Source organism: Pithys albifrons, chromosome Z (genome assembly GCF_047495875.1).
Source record: "Pithys albifrons albifrons isolate INPA30051 chromosome Z, PitAlb_v1, whole genome shotgun sequence".
Taxonomy (NCBI): Eukaryota; Metazoa; Chordata; class Aves; order Passeriformes; family Thamnophilidae; genus Pithys; species Pithys albifrons.
Window position 1 is genome coordinate 2,266,582 of NC_092497.1, and position 16,321 is coordinate 2,282,902.

Below are 16,321 nucleotides of genomic sequence, written 5' to 3' on the forward strand. Positions count from 1 at the left end.
CACCACTGCCCTGGGCAGCTGTGCCAGGGCTGGACAACCTTTTCAGCCAAAATTTTCCCTGATATCCATCTAAACTGCTCTTGGCATGGTCTAGGCCATTCCCTCTCCTCCTGTTCCTGCAGCACAGCCCGACCTCCCCCGGCCCCCCCTTCTGTCAGGGATTGCAGAGAGTGAGAAGGTTCCCCCTGAGCCTCCTTTTCTCCAGGCTCAGCCCCCCCAGCTCCCTCAGCCACTCCTGTTGCTCCAGCCCCTTCCCAGCTCCGTTCCCTTCCCTGCACACGGTCCAGCCCCTCCATGTCTCTCCTGTCTGAGGGGCCCAGAACTGCCCCAGCACTGGAGGTGCCTCAGCAGTGCCAGCACAGGGACAGGCACTACCCTGGGGCTGTGACACTCCATGGCTGGCACAGCCCAGGGGCCACTGGCCTGTGCCCACCTGGGCACTCCTGGGCTCATGTCCAGCGGGAATTCCTGCGGGAAGCAGCGCACTACTTTTCTCAGGTCGCACCCGCGGAAGAACACGGAGTCACCAGCACGTAATGCGGCTGCGCGCCTGCTGCTCACCCAAACCCCCGCCCCTCTCGCGCAACCACCCGCGGCGGGCGTGAGTGACAGCCGGATCCACCAATCAGCACGGCCATCCGGCCTCGCCCCGCCTCGCCCCGCCTCGCGTCTGTTTCTTGTGCTCCTCTTCCCTTATCTTTTCCTTTTTTTTACCTCTGCGAGTCTTCTATTGGTTATCTTGGCCGCCAATCATCTAGAACAACCAATCGTTGTGGAGATCTGGAAGTGACGGGCGGTGCGGCCAATGGGCAGGGTCCCCGCCCCGCGCGGGGGCGGGCACAGCGGGCGGGCCGGCTGGGGGAAGAGGCGGCGGCCCGGCGGCTCCCGGGCAGCGGCAGCGGCTCCGAGCGCGGCCCGGGCGGGGCGAGGCGAGGCGGCTGCGGCGGCTCCCGGAGCGTCCCGGTGGGTGGCGGGGCGAGGGTTGCTGCCCCGCGGGCCGTGCGGGCGGCGGGCACCGTGTAGTGGGCCTGGGCCCGGTGCCGGTGGGGCCGCCGCGCCGCGCCCCCTTTGTTGCGGTGGGGCCGCGGCTGCGTGTGCTGTGCCCGCCGGGATAACCGGGATAAACAGGGGAAGGGCCGCGCTCCGGGCGTGTGTGGGAGTGAGGGGAGGGGGGTGAGAAGTTGTGCTGCTCCTTCTCCCACATCCCCCCCGCCTCGCTCCCTCCCTCCCTGCGTGCCAGGTGTGTTTCCCTTGCGGGGGTTCGCGGAATTCCCGCGTCCGGAGTGACCCACGGGGGTTGTGGCCCCCGGCCTGGGGCACCCCTGTGTGCCCGTGGGGTGTGCGGGGTCGGAGGTGCGACGCTCCCGGCGCAGAAAGTTGGGAGCGAGTTGTGTTTTGGGATGGCGGGGCTGCGGCTCCCACCCTTTTGTCCGCCTCTCTCGTGGTCGGCAGAGCTGCGGGGTGAGGCACGAACGACGATCAGTGGCTTTGCTCACCTGAGGGCAGGGTTAGCTGGGACACTGGGGGAAAATCCTTCCCTGTGTGCGCGGTGGGGCCCGGGCATGGGTTGCCCAGAGGAGCTCTGGCTGCCCCGTGCCTGCGTGTTGTTTGTAAACAAACAACCTGGTGAGTGTTTCACCTACCTGGGGAAAGCTGTGTCGTGATAAATGCGATTGGTTGCGTTGTCGATGCTGCGGAGCTGTGGAGTTTCTGATTGTAATTTTTTAGTCTTTTTTTTTGTGGCGGGGGGAGGCGGAGAGGAAGAGAATTAGCGCAGCACAATATGGTGTTTTAGTCTTTGCTGCGGGGAAATAAGGGGAAAAGTTGTGCAACGTGAGTGAGTGAAGAGCCCTTGTGATAGTCTGGGAGGGCTGTTGAACCGCAGGGATTCAGGTTGCAGCCTGGCCTCATATCTTTTTCGTTGCCTGTCACAGGTTTTGACTGAAAAAAAACCCAGCACGCGTTTTGTGCCCTTTTCAAATGCTTTGCAAGTGGGGTAGCATTAAGAAAAAGTTTTGCTTACTGATTGTACCCAAACAAGTGCCTCTAAAAACGCTGCAACTTGTGTGTACTGTGTGTAGAGCCCATGGTTATAAACGAGTCAGATTCCATCTGTAGCAAGAGGTTTGTAATAACAGCTTGTTAGGAGACCGCAGGTAACATCAGGTTTGTCTTTTCTCAAGTATTCCTCTCTTAGCCTGGAGAGCTGTCCTTTCAGACTGATTCATGACATTATTTCTATGGAGCCTGGACTCTGTAAGTGAGAAACTGATTAGTCCTTGCTCTGATCTCCAGGCCGAAAAAGAAACACCTTCTGGTTGGGGTGGAAGGCTCCTCTCAGCAGAGCAGAGTTGCTGTTTGGACTTTCCCAAACTTTTATCGCGCTGTTGATGCGGTGGTGTGTTATTTCTGTGCCTGTTCTGAGGCGCTGCTTTGAAAACTTCGAATGTTTACAAGCTCTGGTGAATTCGGGGGAGATGAGAATGTAAGAAAAGGAGGTGTTTGTGAAGTCCCTTCCTCCCCCCCGCCTCGGTTTGCTTAGCACTATCATGATGAAAGATAACATTAGTTGCAAATGCCTTTAAAAAGAGGAAGGGAAGTGTCTCGCTTAAGGTGGTTTAAACTTTAAGATGAGTTAAGCAGATATTGAACAGCTTATTGGGATGTTGAGTAGGGTAACGTGCCACTTGGTTGTTGTTCTGCAGTTCAGGTTACACCGACAGCCACCAAAACAAGTGGAAGTGTTTGAAGATCCAGTTTTCTTTGTAGGAGAAGCTATGGGGGTGTGTGTGATAGAATCTTGAAGAAGAATTTGTCAGCTTTTCTGGGGTCTTCATTGATGGTAAAAGGAACATCACAGTTGATAAAATGAGGTTAAAAAATTGTTCTCTGAGCTGATCTCTGCATTTCCTCTGCCTGGCAACTGGATTGACCAGCAAAATCAAATAAGCTGGAATGCACAGCTGATCTCCAAATGAAAGGCCCTGCTGGGTCCTCCTTCATCTTCCTCTTCCACTTGATCTTTCAGAAGTGTTGAGCACCAGTTGATATAATTGAGTTTATTGGAGCTCAAAAAAATTTCCCTGCTACTGAGAGCAACTTTAAAAAACAAACCTTGTTTCCATCTCTCTAATCCCTTTCCCACAAAAGTCCTGGGAGAACAGGCTCTGTAGTAGGTTATGGATAACAATGAACCTGAGCCCTGCTTGAGACTGAAGCGAATTCCTAAGTTTTGTTTGTACAAAGAACAGTACGCAAAGTTTTAATTATTATAAAAAGTATTCCAGAGTTTTCAAATGTATTCAGTGCTGCCTTAATGGTTGTGCATGTAAATGCTCTGTAATTGAAAGCATCCATTTATGGGCCTGACTTGCTAAGTGAGCTGTAAATTCTGCTTTTCAGATTGGATTTAATGACTTTTATCATAAAGCCATAAACTGGTTGTGAACTGTGCCGAGAGGCAAACAATACCTAAGCTTACTTTGCCAAAATATTTGTAATTGTTGATTTGTTAAACTGAATTGCTGCAGGTCATGCGATGGGATTAGGTTTTTGTAATAGAATGGAGAGCACAGGCAGCCCTGTGTTCAATACTCTCTGGGCTAGAAGAAATTGACTACTGCAGAAAACCTTCCTAAACATTCCCCTCCACTTCCAGTAACAGAAACTCCACTGCAAACAGCAAACCTTCATTCCAGACGCCTTTTTGTTGTGATTGTGTGTGTTTGACAGACACGGTGTGTAGTCAGACCAAGCAGAGACTGCGGGAGAGCAGCTCCTGGTTCAGTCTGGGACTCAGGCTACTTTTAATTAGACTGGAGCAATATGAGCTTAGCACCAGACACAGAACATAATTGAACTCTGCTTATCAAACAGGTGGAGGACTGGCTTGTTTGGGGCACATTAGACCTGTATTGAAAGTGAACTTGCACTAACTAATTGTTAAATGCAATTGTTTGGGCTTTAACAAAGTGGAGTAGCTGCTAAGCTATAAACCACAACAGACACCTCGGTTACCGATAGAATCATAGAATGGATTGGGTTGGAAAAGACCTGCGAGATCATCAAGTCCAACCCTTGGTCCAGCTCCAGTCCCTTTACCAGATCATGGCACTCAGTGCCACGGCCAAGCTCAGCTGAAAAACCTCCAGGGATGGGGAATCCACCCCCTCTCTGGGCAGCCCATTCCAATGCCTGAGCACTCTCTCTGCAAAGAGTATTTTTCTCATGTCCAACTTCAAATTCCCCTGGCAGAGCTTGAGCCCATCGTGCCCCCTTGTCCTATTGCTGAGTGCCTGGGAGAAGAGACCAGAAATATAAGCAATTCTGTCAATATTTCTGTCAAATTTAGCCCAGCAGTGTTTATTTTCTAAAATAATGAAGGTGACACTTGCCTGTTACACATGGAAAATTTTACTTAAAATTAATGAGGTGAGAAGGGCTTAAGCTGCCATGGTTTGGAGTGCATATTCCCTGCTTTTGTGTGGCTGTTATGGCCTTTTAGTTTTAAGGAGCAATACTCTGACCTTGTTCATAATACTGAGTAAGTGGAAGAACTTTGCAGCAAGCACGTGGTTTGTCTGACTGCACTTGCAACTTTCCTCTCTCACAGTTTTATGAGAGTTGGTAAAATACGTCGGTCCTATTGGTAGTTTAATCAAAGGTCAGTAAAATTAGCAACTCTTCCTTCTTGTGTCTCCAGGTGCATGCAGTGTTAGTATGCCACGAGTGTTACATTGAGTGCTAATTTTTTAATAGCAATGTGTGTTTTCATTACCACATTTGGCTGTCATTTGAGGCAACCTTTAGTAATTGAAGAAAAATTCAACCTCTCAAGCTTTCATAACATCATGATCGTGCTTATTTAGTTCTGTGCATGAGGAGTCTGAATTTCCTCATTTGATTCATATCAAGCTTCACAGAGTGAGCGAGAGCAGGAGAAGGTCTGTTTTCAGCGAGCTATATAAAGGTAATACAGTTATGTGTAGTGTCAAGATGCATTGCAATACTAGAGCATGGTAAACTTTAAAATTGGTATGTAAAGCAAGTCTCTGTATGGGTGTGTTTCGAATTCTCGATCTAAAGCTGCCTGAGAGGAAGAGTTTTCTTGCTCCTGTGCCCCCAGATCACAGCAACATGCCTTGAAACTTCATCAGCTCATCCCAGAGCTGTGCCAGGACCCTGAGGGTGCTCCTCACAGCTCTGGGATATGAGGTGGTCAGAGCCCCTTGGGATTGGGAACTCTCCAAGGCCACTCCCCAGTGCTGCCCTAATTGGCTGAAAACCCGAACTGGGAGGTGAATCTGAGGGCGCTGCTCAGTAGGGCTCGACTCCTTTTCCCCCAAAGCAAAAAAGCAAAAACCTCAAACACCGAAAAACCAGCCAGGAAATACCACCCTACCCTGACCTGAGTATGAGGAGGTCAGGATGAGCACAAACCCAGGTGCCTGATGTACCCATTTGTAGGGAAAGGAAGAATTGGCCCTTCTGGAACCTCAGAAGGCATTTATGGGAGAAGTTGTGGATGCAGTAGAAGAAGTGAGGTGTCTTCTCCTGTCTGTTCCACTGGGAGGTTTCAGCTAGACTGTGTTCTGTCTGAAAGGAAAAAGACTGGCTTTGATTTTGGTCTGAAGTTCATACAGAATTCAGATGCATATTATGCACTTGGTGAAATTGATAAAGAATCTTGTCCAGATTCCAGGATTAATGAAAAAAACATTGTCTGTAAAAAAAAGTCTCAAAAATGGGACTAAAACAGGGAGGAAATGAGCTTTCAGACTTTCTCTCAAATACCACAAATTATTTTCCTCGATCTTCTTTCCTTGGGAGCTTAACTTCTGTCCTCTTTGTTCCAGAAGAGCTCTTGCAAATGAAATTCCTCTAAGCCAGAATACTTCTATAAAACCAGGAGATATCAGATTTCTTTATTTCAAGTTTAGATGAATAAGCAGACTGATATGAAATATGTTGCATAAGGCTGTAGAATAAATTAGCCAGAAATCACTTGATATTTTTGGTAGCACCAGTGTGTTTATGGTGTGTTCCAGACACTCAGGAAAGGAAAATTTCCCTTGAAGATTTTAGTCTGCTAGCATGCTGCCCTTACGGTTTTCTTCATCTTCTATGCTCAGTTATTGCTGAATCTTGGGCTTAGTATTTAATTCTTGTTCTAGAGAAACACAGTAGAATGGAGTAACAGCAGACATGACTCAAACTATGACTTTAGAAGTTGCCAACTATGACACTGTTTGACCAGCTATAGAAACACGTGTGTGATGGGAGGGCAGAGATGAAACAATTACCCCCAGAACTGGACAATTTGTAGCTTTTATGCTGTTAATCTGTGGGGAGTAACACGTGCTCCCTTTCTTCCAGCAATCTAAAGAAACTTTGTACCTCTGTGGACAACTGTAAGCACTCCTGAATATTCAATACTGCGGTTTGAAGGCCAAATCTGGAGATGGATTTGGGATGGAAAGGGATAAAATGAAAGTTTTTTTGCTGTGGAATGCACTGCTGCCTTGGTGCTACTGGTTCAACTACAGCTGGGCTTTGAAAGGGATGTTGAAAATCTCCCTGCAGATACTCAGAGTCCTTGAGTATTGATGTGTTGTAGCAGAAATTGGAATTAGTACACAGGAAGAAAGAAAAATCAGATTTAGGCTGTCGCATTCATGGAATCATAGAATGGATTGGGTTGGAAAAGACCTCTGAGATCATCAAGTCCAACCCCTGGTCCAACTCCAGTCCCTTTACCAGATCATGGCACTCAGTGCCACGGCCAAGCTCAGTTGAAAAACCTCCAGGGATGGGGAATCCACCCCCTCTCTGGGCAGCCCATTCCAATGCCTGAGCACTCTCTCTGCAAAGAATTTTTTTCTGCTCTCCGACTTCAATTTCCGCTGGCAGAGCTTGAGCCCATCGTGCCCCCTTGTCCTATTGCTGAGTGCCTGGGAGAAGAGAGTGAGCAAAGGGGAGACAGTACAAAGGATAAATGATGGTGAAGCAAATCTGAGGTCCTCAAAAGCAAAGGCTTTAACTGAGTGCTCAGTTTCTTGAGATGGTTGGCTGTAAACTACAAGGAAATCGTAAAAAATTCCATATTGCAAGTAAGAGAGGATATTACGTATTTAATCTGATGCCACTTTAGCAATGTAGAAATGTTTCTTGCAGCATTGGCAAAGTTTGTTTTCTGGGTGCATTTGCAGGAAAAACATCTTTTTTTTTTTTTTCCCAGTGGATGAAGAATATGTATAGGGCAAAAAAACTTAAGGAATGTTTTTAGCAAGAGACTACTGTCAACAGTGATGGTGTATGAGAGAATTGTTCTTTATGAGATCTCAGCTCCATGATACTGTACCCATTTGAAGGTAAAAGTTACTGTTGATGAATTGAAATGGGATTTGCAGTTAAAAAAATGAGCTTTAACAGTGACTCCTAAACCCATTAATACAAACAAGGTGTTTCTGACACTATCTGGATGGGTACAGTTAGACCCATGAGGTCTGGGACTCCTCTTTTCAGTTGTGCTCGTGTCAGATCATAGAATCACAGAATCATAGAATGGATTGTCTTGGAAAAGACCTCTGAGATCATCAAGTTCAACCCTTGGTCCAAATCCAGTCCCTTTACCAGATCATGGCACTCAGTGCCACGGCCAAGCTCAGCTGAAAAACCTCCAGGGATGGGGAATCCACCCCCTCTCTGGGCAGCCCATTCCAATGCCTGAGCACTCTCTCTGCAAAGAATTTTTTTCTGCTCTCCAACTTCAATTTCCCCTGGCAGACATGTGCACCCTGCCTTCTACCTCCAGTTCCTCAAGAGGTGTAAACTTCTTTGTACTTTTTGTTTAAATTATAATGTTGAGAGTTTTAGGATGCTATGACCAAAAACATAAGTGCAAAGATAACCTTAGACAGATGAAGAAGTCTTTTCTGTGATCCTTATTAGTCCTTATGCAGAGTCTTCAAGTACTTGTAGTTTAATTGAAGCAGTAAAGCTTTCAGGCTTGACTTGTGTCCAGAGGAGCCTCCCAGACTGTGTGAGCTGCGTTCAGATTCTTCCTTTGTGGCAAAAGTCTGAGAGCCCTTTATGTGAGGGAAGGATGTGATTCAGGTGTACAGAATCATGAAGCTTTGCAGCCCAGATGAATGCAAACAGTTCTTCAGCAAACTTGCAATGGTAGAACAAGAGTCACTTTCTGAAACTAGGGAAGGAATAAATTAAATTACTAAAAGTAGTCCTTTTGACAGTGGACAGTTAAGTACTGGTGCAGCGTGCCACAAGAGGTTGTGGAAGCACGTTCAGAAAGTGGTTAGATGGATTTGTAGACAGCAACTCCATAAATAGCTGCTGAAGGGAATAAGTAGGAAAGTAACCTTTAATTTTGTGTTGCAACAGTTTAAGATGCTGAAGAATTAGGAGGAGGGTACAGAAAACAGCCAGGTTCACATGTTATCCTTTTGCCTCTTTTGGAGTTGGAGCACGAAGCTGGATGCACCATTGCTGCTCTTTCATTGCTGAATCTGCATTTATCCAAGTTGCCCATCATTCAGCCTTAGCCACGCCTTGTAGTTTGTACTGTCTTAGAATCGTAGCATCAGTTGGGTTGGAAAAGACCTCTGAGATCATCAAGTCCAACCCTTCGTCCAACTCCAGTCCCTTTACCAGATCATGGCACTCAGAGCCGTGGCCAAGCTCAACTGAAAAACCTCCAGGGATGGGGAATCCGCCCCCTCTCTGGGCAGCCCATTCCAATGCCTGAGCACTCTCTCTGCAAAGAATTTTTTTCTCATCTCCAACTTCAATTTCCCCTGGCAGAGCTTGAGCCCATCGTGCCCCCTTGTCCTATTGCTGAGTGCCTGGGAGAAGAGACCAATCCCCACCTGGCCAGAACTTCCCTTCAGGCAGTTCCAGACAGTGCTGAGGTCACCTCTGAGCCTCCTCTTCTCCAGGCTAAACACCCCCAGCTCCCTCAGCCTCTCCCCACAGCACTTGTGCTCCAGTCCCTTCTCCAGCCTTGTTGCTCTTCTCTGGCCCCGCTCCAGCCCCTCAATCTCTTTCCTGAACTGAGGGGCCGAGAACTGAACACAACACTCAAGGTGTGGCCTCCCCAAGGCAGAGTCCAGGGGAAGGATCACTGCCCTGGTCTCTAGGCTTGGAGCAGAGTGCCATGTTTTTTTCATAAATAAGCTGGCTGAAATGCACTCCTGTGAGTACTCATCACAGTCAGCTGAAGTATTAAGCTGAGTGATATGCTGTCCTACTTGTGTCACATTCTCTCTGCTCATCCTTTGAAAGATACAGGGCCACTTACTGGAGTGACTTAGTGAAATTCTTGTTGATAGTCCTGGCAAATCACTGACAGTGCGAAACAATAGCTAGAAGGAAGAAGTTTAAGCCTCCCAGACTCTTAGTCTGCAGCTGTGATATATGTTCTGGCTTTGTTAAATAGCTACTACATTGCAGAAATCATTGTTGTAAAGGGATCTTTAAATGTGTCCCTTTGTGTTTTATTATTTTTTAAAGGTAATTTTCACAGGTGTAGCAGATGTACTTCTGGGTTCTGACATCTACAGAGGCTGGATGAGCAAACATCTGTAAGGCAACTGGATACAGTTGAGTATCTGGAAATTTCTGTTTAGTGAGGTCTGAGCTTACTGTCTTTTGGAAATGGGAAAAGAAAGGTTTGGGGTGTTTTGCTTCTGACTTTGTAAAAATAATATGAAAGTTCAAATATAAAGAAAACTTGAAATGTGGAGAATTTCTAAATTCTCTCCTGCTCTAAGACTTAAATCACTCAATGTCTATTTGAAGCAGAAGGGCAAATCCTGGCTTTAAAAAAAGCACTAGAGAATGCAGAAAAATATGTCCGTCCATCCATCCATCCATCCATCCATCCATCCATCCATCCATCCATCCATCCATCCATCCATCTGTTTTAAGAGAGATAGTATTGCAAAATTGGACACCTCATCACAAGGAGTATTTTAAAGCTGAATAATTGGATCAAAGCATTGAGAATGTTTGGAAGGGGCTGGAGGAACATGTTCTGAAAGAAAGGCTACTGACCACCTTGGTGGTAAATGAGAGCCTCCTGAAGTCTGTGTTTATAAGGCTGACAGTCGAAAGGAGTGTTCTGTGGCACTGGAAGGTGTCAAATTTGAAGGTAAAGAGCAGGAAATACTCTCTTTATGTGTCAGTGAGCTCCATAGAAAGGAGGAGAACTGGTGAGTGGGTCAGCAGTGATAGTGGTACTTGGTTGCCTCTGTCTGTCAGCACTGAATTGAATGTTCAGGTATTACACCAACAATTGCTACTATCTCCTTTTACGATCAGGTGACCTACCTGGTGAATGAGGGGAAGGCTGTGGATGTGTCTTACCTAGACTTCAGCACGGCCTTTGACACTGTCTCCCATAATATACTCCTGGAGAAGCTGGTAGCCCATGGCTTGGACAGGTGTACCCTCTGCTGGATTAGGAGCTGACTGGAGGGTCGGGCCCAGAGAGTGCTGGTGAGCGGAGCTGCATCCAGCTGGCGGCCGGTCACTGGTGGTGTTCCCCAGGGGTCTGTGTTGGGTCCAGTCCTGTTTAACATCTTTAGTGATGATGACACCAAGTTGGGAGGGAGCGTCGACCTGCTGGAAGGCAGGAGGGCTCTGCAGAGGGATCTGGATAGACTTGAGAGATGGGCTGATTCCAATGGGATGAAGTTCAACAAGGCCAAGTGCAGGTCCTGCCCTTTGGCCACCCCAACCCCCTGCAGCGCTCCAGGCTGGGCACAGAGTGGCTGGAGAGCAGCCAGGCAGAAAGGGACCTGGGGGGACTGAGGGACAGGAAGCTCAACAAGAGCCACCAGTGTGCCCAGGTGGCCAGGAAGGCCAATGGGATCCTGTCCTGGATCCAAACTAGCGTGGCCAGCAGGCCCAGGGCAGTGACCCTTCCCCTGGACTCTGCCTTGGGGCGGGCACACCTTGAGTGTTGTGTTCAGTTCTGGGCCCCTCAGTTGAGGAAAGAGATTGAGGGGCTGGAGCGGGGCCAGAGAAGAGCAACGAGGCTGGAGAAGGGACTGGAGCACAAGTGCTGTGGGGAGAGGCTGAGGGAGCTGGGGGTGTTTAGCCTGGAGAAGAGGAGGCTCAGAGGTGACCTCAGCACTGTCTGGAAGTGCCTGAAGGGAAGTTCTGGCCAGGTGGGGGTTGGTCTCTTCTCCCAGGCACTCAGCAACAGGACAAGGGGGCACGATGGGCTCAAGCTCTGCCAGGGGAAATTGAAGTTGGAGAGCAGAAAAAAATTCTTTGCAGAGAGAGTGCTCAGGCTTTGGAATGGCCTGCCCACAGAGGTGGTGGATTCCCCATCCCTGGAGGTTTTTCAACTGAGCTTGGCCATGGCACTGAGTGCCATGATCTGGTAAAGGGACTGGAGTTCACTCAAGGGTTGGACTTGATGATCTCGGAGGTCTTTTCCAACCCAATCCATTCTATGATTCTATTTAGAACGGGATCTTTAAAGCCAGAGTGGCTGTTGTCTTCGGTTTGGTCTATCTGAATTTCCTGTGTGTGCCTCTGAAGCAGCCAGTATGATCCTTGCTTGAAGGCTGAATTCTTTTTGTAAAGTTTAGTGACTGCTCCTCTCTGTTTTAGAAACCAGTGGTGTTGCTTAAACCAGTGGAGGCCACTCGAGCCTCCTGTTTCATCTCTGGAGCTCTAGTAAGGGTGCTCATTAGTGATCTGATGTGTTTCACTGCCAGGCCCTTGAACAGTTCAGAATGTGTCAGGCTGCTTAATTTAGTTTTGTCACCAGAATAAATGATCTAAATTAAAGCACATTTCCAGCAATGCAGTCAACACGAGCACTGCAGTTGAAGGCTGGGGCTGGAGTTCTCCTTCCACAGTCCTGTAACTCGTCTGACATCACCTGGAGTACTTCAGTGCCATGTGTGGAGCAACTTCTGAACTTGAAAGAGAACTAACTCAGTGAAAAATGCACAAAATTAAACTGTTTTACTTTATCTGAGTTTATGCAGAAAGTGTCAAGGTGGTGGTGGTACCATGGGGAAGAAAGGAGGGAGAAATCATCTTCCTATGGCAAGTGGCTGTTGTGTAGGCTTGACTCCTGGGGAACTGCACCCCTCCTGTTATAGTCAGTGTTTAATTAAAAATATTGGCTGTTGAATTTATTTTTTTGTTTACTGTAGCCAGGGCTCTAGTGTAATGCTTTTACAGTTCCAGGAGCCTGAGATTAGCTCAGTTGGTTAAAACTTGATTGTAATAATGCCAAGGTCGTGGATTCAATCCCCTGTGTGGGCCATTGACTTAAGAGTTGGACTCGATGAGCTTTGTGGGTCCCTTCCAATTCAGAATAGTCTGTGATTCTGTGATATATCAGCAAAACCCGCAGTTTGAAATACTGGGGACAAGTTCTGTAATAATTTAACATTATTGGAAGAATAAAAGTTCTTTATAGTCTTGTATGAAAATAAGTGCTTTGACTTTTTACCAAGGTCTTTCCTGTCAAGGCATGGAGCAACAGTTTAAAACAGAGAGGGTCAATTTAGGTTGGATATAAGGAAAAAATTCTTGGCCATGAGAGTGGGCAGGCCCTGGCATGGGTTGCCCAGAGAAGCTGTGGCTGCCCCTGGATCCCTGGAAGTGTCCAAAGCCAGGTTGGACACAGGGCTTGGAGCAACCTGGGACAGTGGAAAGTGTCCCTGCCCATGGCAGGGAAGTTGGAACAAGATATTTTCTAATGATTCCCTTCCAACCCAAAGGTTTCTGAGATTCTCTGATTTAGGATTAAGTATTTTAAATGACTTGCTTAAAATTGCCAAGTGTTGATCTTGAGTCCCTGTTAACCCCTGGAACCTCTGTCTCCTTTAGCCCAGAAAACTACACTTCTTGCTTCAGTCATATTTTTAAGTGCTTCAAGAAGCTGGTTTATGGAGGTGTAACTTGTTTGAAACTGAAATGTCATGCCTGCTGAATATTCTGTCTTGTGGATGTTGAAAAGTTATGATTTAATGTTACCTGTAGAATAGAATGTAGTGTTTGTTGACTTGGTCCTCCCTGAAACTGCAAGGATGTGACAAGGCATAAATTAGCCATGAATGCTGCAGCCCAAAGTATCCCAAAGTCATGTTGTTTTGCAGATGGGAAACTTCAGTAAGACGAAGTTGGTGTATTTTGGATGAAGGTTGGGGAGTGTGCCTGTGTAGATTGGAGAGGCTTGTAAGCTGCCTTCAAAGCTCAGCTCAAACAGCCTGAAGGTAGTGTTGGATTTAGCTAAAACGGGGTACTTTCATCTGACTGAACTAACTTACAGAGCTTGGAAATAAGGTGACTTTCTGCAGCTCAGGTACCCATTTGTTGCCTGGAAATAAGATTTTTTACATACTTGTATCCATAAGACCCTTAATGTCTGCAAGCAGTTTCTGAGAGCTGTCTGCCTGTTGGGTTTAGGTACTACATTTTAAGATCTAAAACTGGCCTAATGGAAGCTGCAAAAACAAGTGGCTTTCATTGCTCTTATAAATGATTTTCCTGAAGGAAAGTTCTGGCCAGGTGGGGGTTGGTCTCTTCTCCCAGGCACTCAGCAATAGGACAAGGGGGCACGATGGGCTCAAGCTCTGCCAGGGGAAATTGAAGTCGGAGAGCAGAAAAAAATTCTTTGCAGAGAGAGTGCTCAGGGATTGGAATGGGCTGCCCAGAGAGGGGGTGGATTCCCCATCCCTGGAGGTTTTTCAGCTGAGCTTGGCCGTGGCACTGAGTGCCATGATCTGGTAAAGGGACTGGAGTTGGCCCAAGGGTTGGACTTGATGATCTCAGAGGTCTTTTCCAAGACAATCCATTCTATGATTCCATGATTTTATGATTTGAAGTGCATATTGCAGGGAATACATAGCTCAAGTTTCAGCACTCCTTTTAATATTTTATTTTATATTAATACTGTGAACAAGTAGTTACAGTGAATGAAAGTCTATCAGAGTTGGAAACAGACACTTCTACTACTCAGGAGCCTGCAAACTAAGATTTTAACTGCTGTGTAATGACTTATGAAAGACTTGATTGTTTGAAGTGCTGCCAGTTGAGGAGATTTGTTATTGTGGACCACTGGACTTTAGATGGGAATAAGTTTATTACCAGACTTATTAATGAATTTGAAATTGGCAGTTAGTTAAGACATGACAAAATGAGAAAAGGTTTGTGAAATGTCTGGCTGTTGGAAGACTTCTGTCAAGCCATAATGTGTAAATGACATTCCAAACACAGTTTCACTTGCTAAATTAATTTGGAGATGGGCAGAACATGCACAAATGTGTATGCAATTTGTCAGTCACTTGTGGAAAGTATTAATAAATGACTAAAACCAGCCAGTCTAGGTGCAAAGCTAGACTCAAGTTACCTTGTGTATTTGCTGAAGTTTGCTTTAGTCAGGAAGTACTTCAGAAAAAATCTACTGTCTTACCCAGTAGTAATCTTAGTCTGCATTAACTGTGGAAGAGTCTGCAGTGAACTTCAATTCATTGATTACATTCCTCACCATGATGATACAACTTCTGAACCATTTATCTGTCTTGTTTTGGGATGCAGTGCCCTGTGGAATTGGGTAATGAAAGGGCCTAAGGGATGTATTTATTTGATGTGAAACTTCAGTTCTGAAACGTTTTGTTTTGTGTTTTCAGGGATCAGACGGGAATCTCTAATTTATTGCGTGCCGAGCGTTCGATCTGGTGAAAGTCATGTCCATACTGCCATTCACTCCTCCAGTTGTGAAGAGACTTCTGGGGTGGAAAAAGTCTGCTGGCGGTTCTGGAGGGGCTGGTGGTGGTGAGCAGAATGGCCAGGAGGAAAAATGGTGTGAAAAAGCAGTGAAAAGCTTGGTCAAGAAGCTCAAGAAAACAGGACAGCTGGATGAGCTTGAGAAGGCAATTACCACCCAGAATTGCAATACAAAATGTGTGACAATACCAAGGTAAGTGCTGTTGTGTTTGAAATTGCCACAGCTGTTTAAGAAATTACAAAATAGATGTTCAGGCCCCCTGTGAACAAATGACTAAAAAAATAAGTTGCATGTTTTTGATTCTTTAAAAATTATTTATATATTGAATTTATATAGTGCTTGCTTATAACTGAATCATATGCTTTGTGAAGTCACAATTTCCATTTGCATTACTGTGTGCATTTCTGTTTGTGTGTGTTCTGGTGATGCCTAACACAGCTCTGAGTTTGTAGCACTGCCTTATGCTGTTATTTAATAACCCTGTCTATAATTGGGTAGGGGGGACACACCTGAACCAACACTTTGACTTTGAAAAAAAAAAAGACTAGTTTTTCCTTGGTCAACACTTCAGTCATCTAATTACTTTCAGTTGTATCTGGTAGTTTCATTCAAATTGTACAAGCTGCCTCCATTCTCCCTTTTGAAGGGAAATTCTATCTTTGGAGGCAGTTTGTCTGAAGACCAGTTTTATTTACTGTAATTACCATTATTGTTTAATGAAAATGGTTTTCATTTAATGCCCTGGGGTATTTCTAGAATTGCTCTTCTGCTCCTGATATGTATAAACATTTAGGTGAACGACTTGTGTTTTACCCCTTTGACTTTCTCAGCTTAATTCATAGCAACTGCTGTGCGAGAGGCAAGGGTTGTGTTTGTAAGTATAATGCAGTCTGTTCCTGATTCACGTTGCACAGAAATCCCACTGAGGTGCCCAGGCAAGCTCATTATGTGTGACAGAAGTATCAAGTCACTTCGCAGGTGTGTTTTTCTGTGAAAAAGTTGGAGGATCTGGTGGCACTTCACTACTCAACAACTTAAAATATTTCTGGGGGAGAGAAACTGTGTCTGGTTTATGAACTTTGTTTCTGTATTAGCACATTCATCCCAGCTACTTTTATACTTTGTACTAATCATAGCGCGAACTAGATCTGACTGGTGTCAGTAATGATTTCCATATATCAAGTGTGTTATAGCTGTTATCTGATAATTGTTCCAGCATTGTCTTTTAGATTTGACACAGCTGTCTGGGAAAGTCATGAATATGCTCTGAATGAATGACTACTTTATTTCTGTTCTTTTCTGTTCACCTTTTGTTTCTAATGCTGCTCTCTGTTTGCATTTTCTTCTCTAGAGTAGCCCCAGAATTCTGAGTTTCTCTTCTCCTTTTTTCCTTTTTCTAGGTGAAAACCAATTAGTAATAAAATACTAGTGCTTTCTTGTCTTACTGTGTATCAGCAGACTAAGATTGGAACCTGTAGGGATATATATTTATTGAGATGACTCTCTGTATTTCACAAGTCTTTATCAGGACAGAGATTAAGTGCT

General features: G+C 45.9%; 1 protein-coding gene across 2 annotated transcripts in view; it reads left to right on the plus strand.

Moving 5' to 3' along the window:
* The first annotated feature begins 832 nt into the window (after positions 1 to 832).
* Positions 833 to 16,321, plus strand: part of SMAD2 (SMAD family member 2) — a 56,162-nt gene continuing 40,673 nt past the window's right edge. For both annotated transcript variants that reach the window (XM_071580036.1, XM_071580037.1), the window contains exons 1-2: positions 833 to 963; positions 14,679 to 14,968. In XM_071580036.1, coding sequence (XP_071436137.1) covers positions 14,736 to 14,968 — 233 coding nt within the window. In that variant the 5' untranslated portion in view covers positions 833 to 963; positions 14,679 to 14,735. The remainder of the gene's footprint in view (positions 964 to 14,678; positions 14,969 to 16,321) is intronic.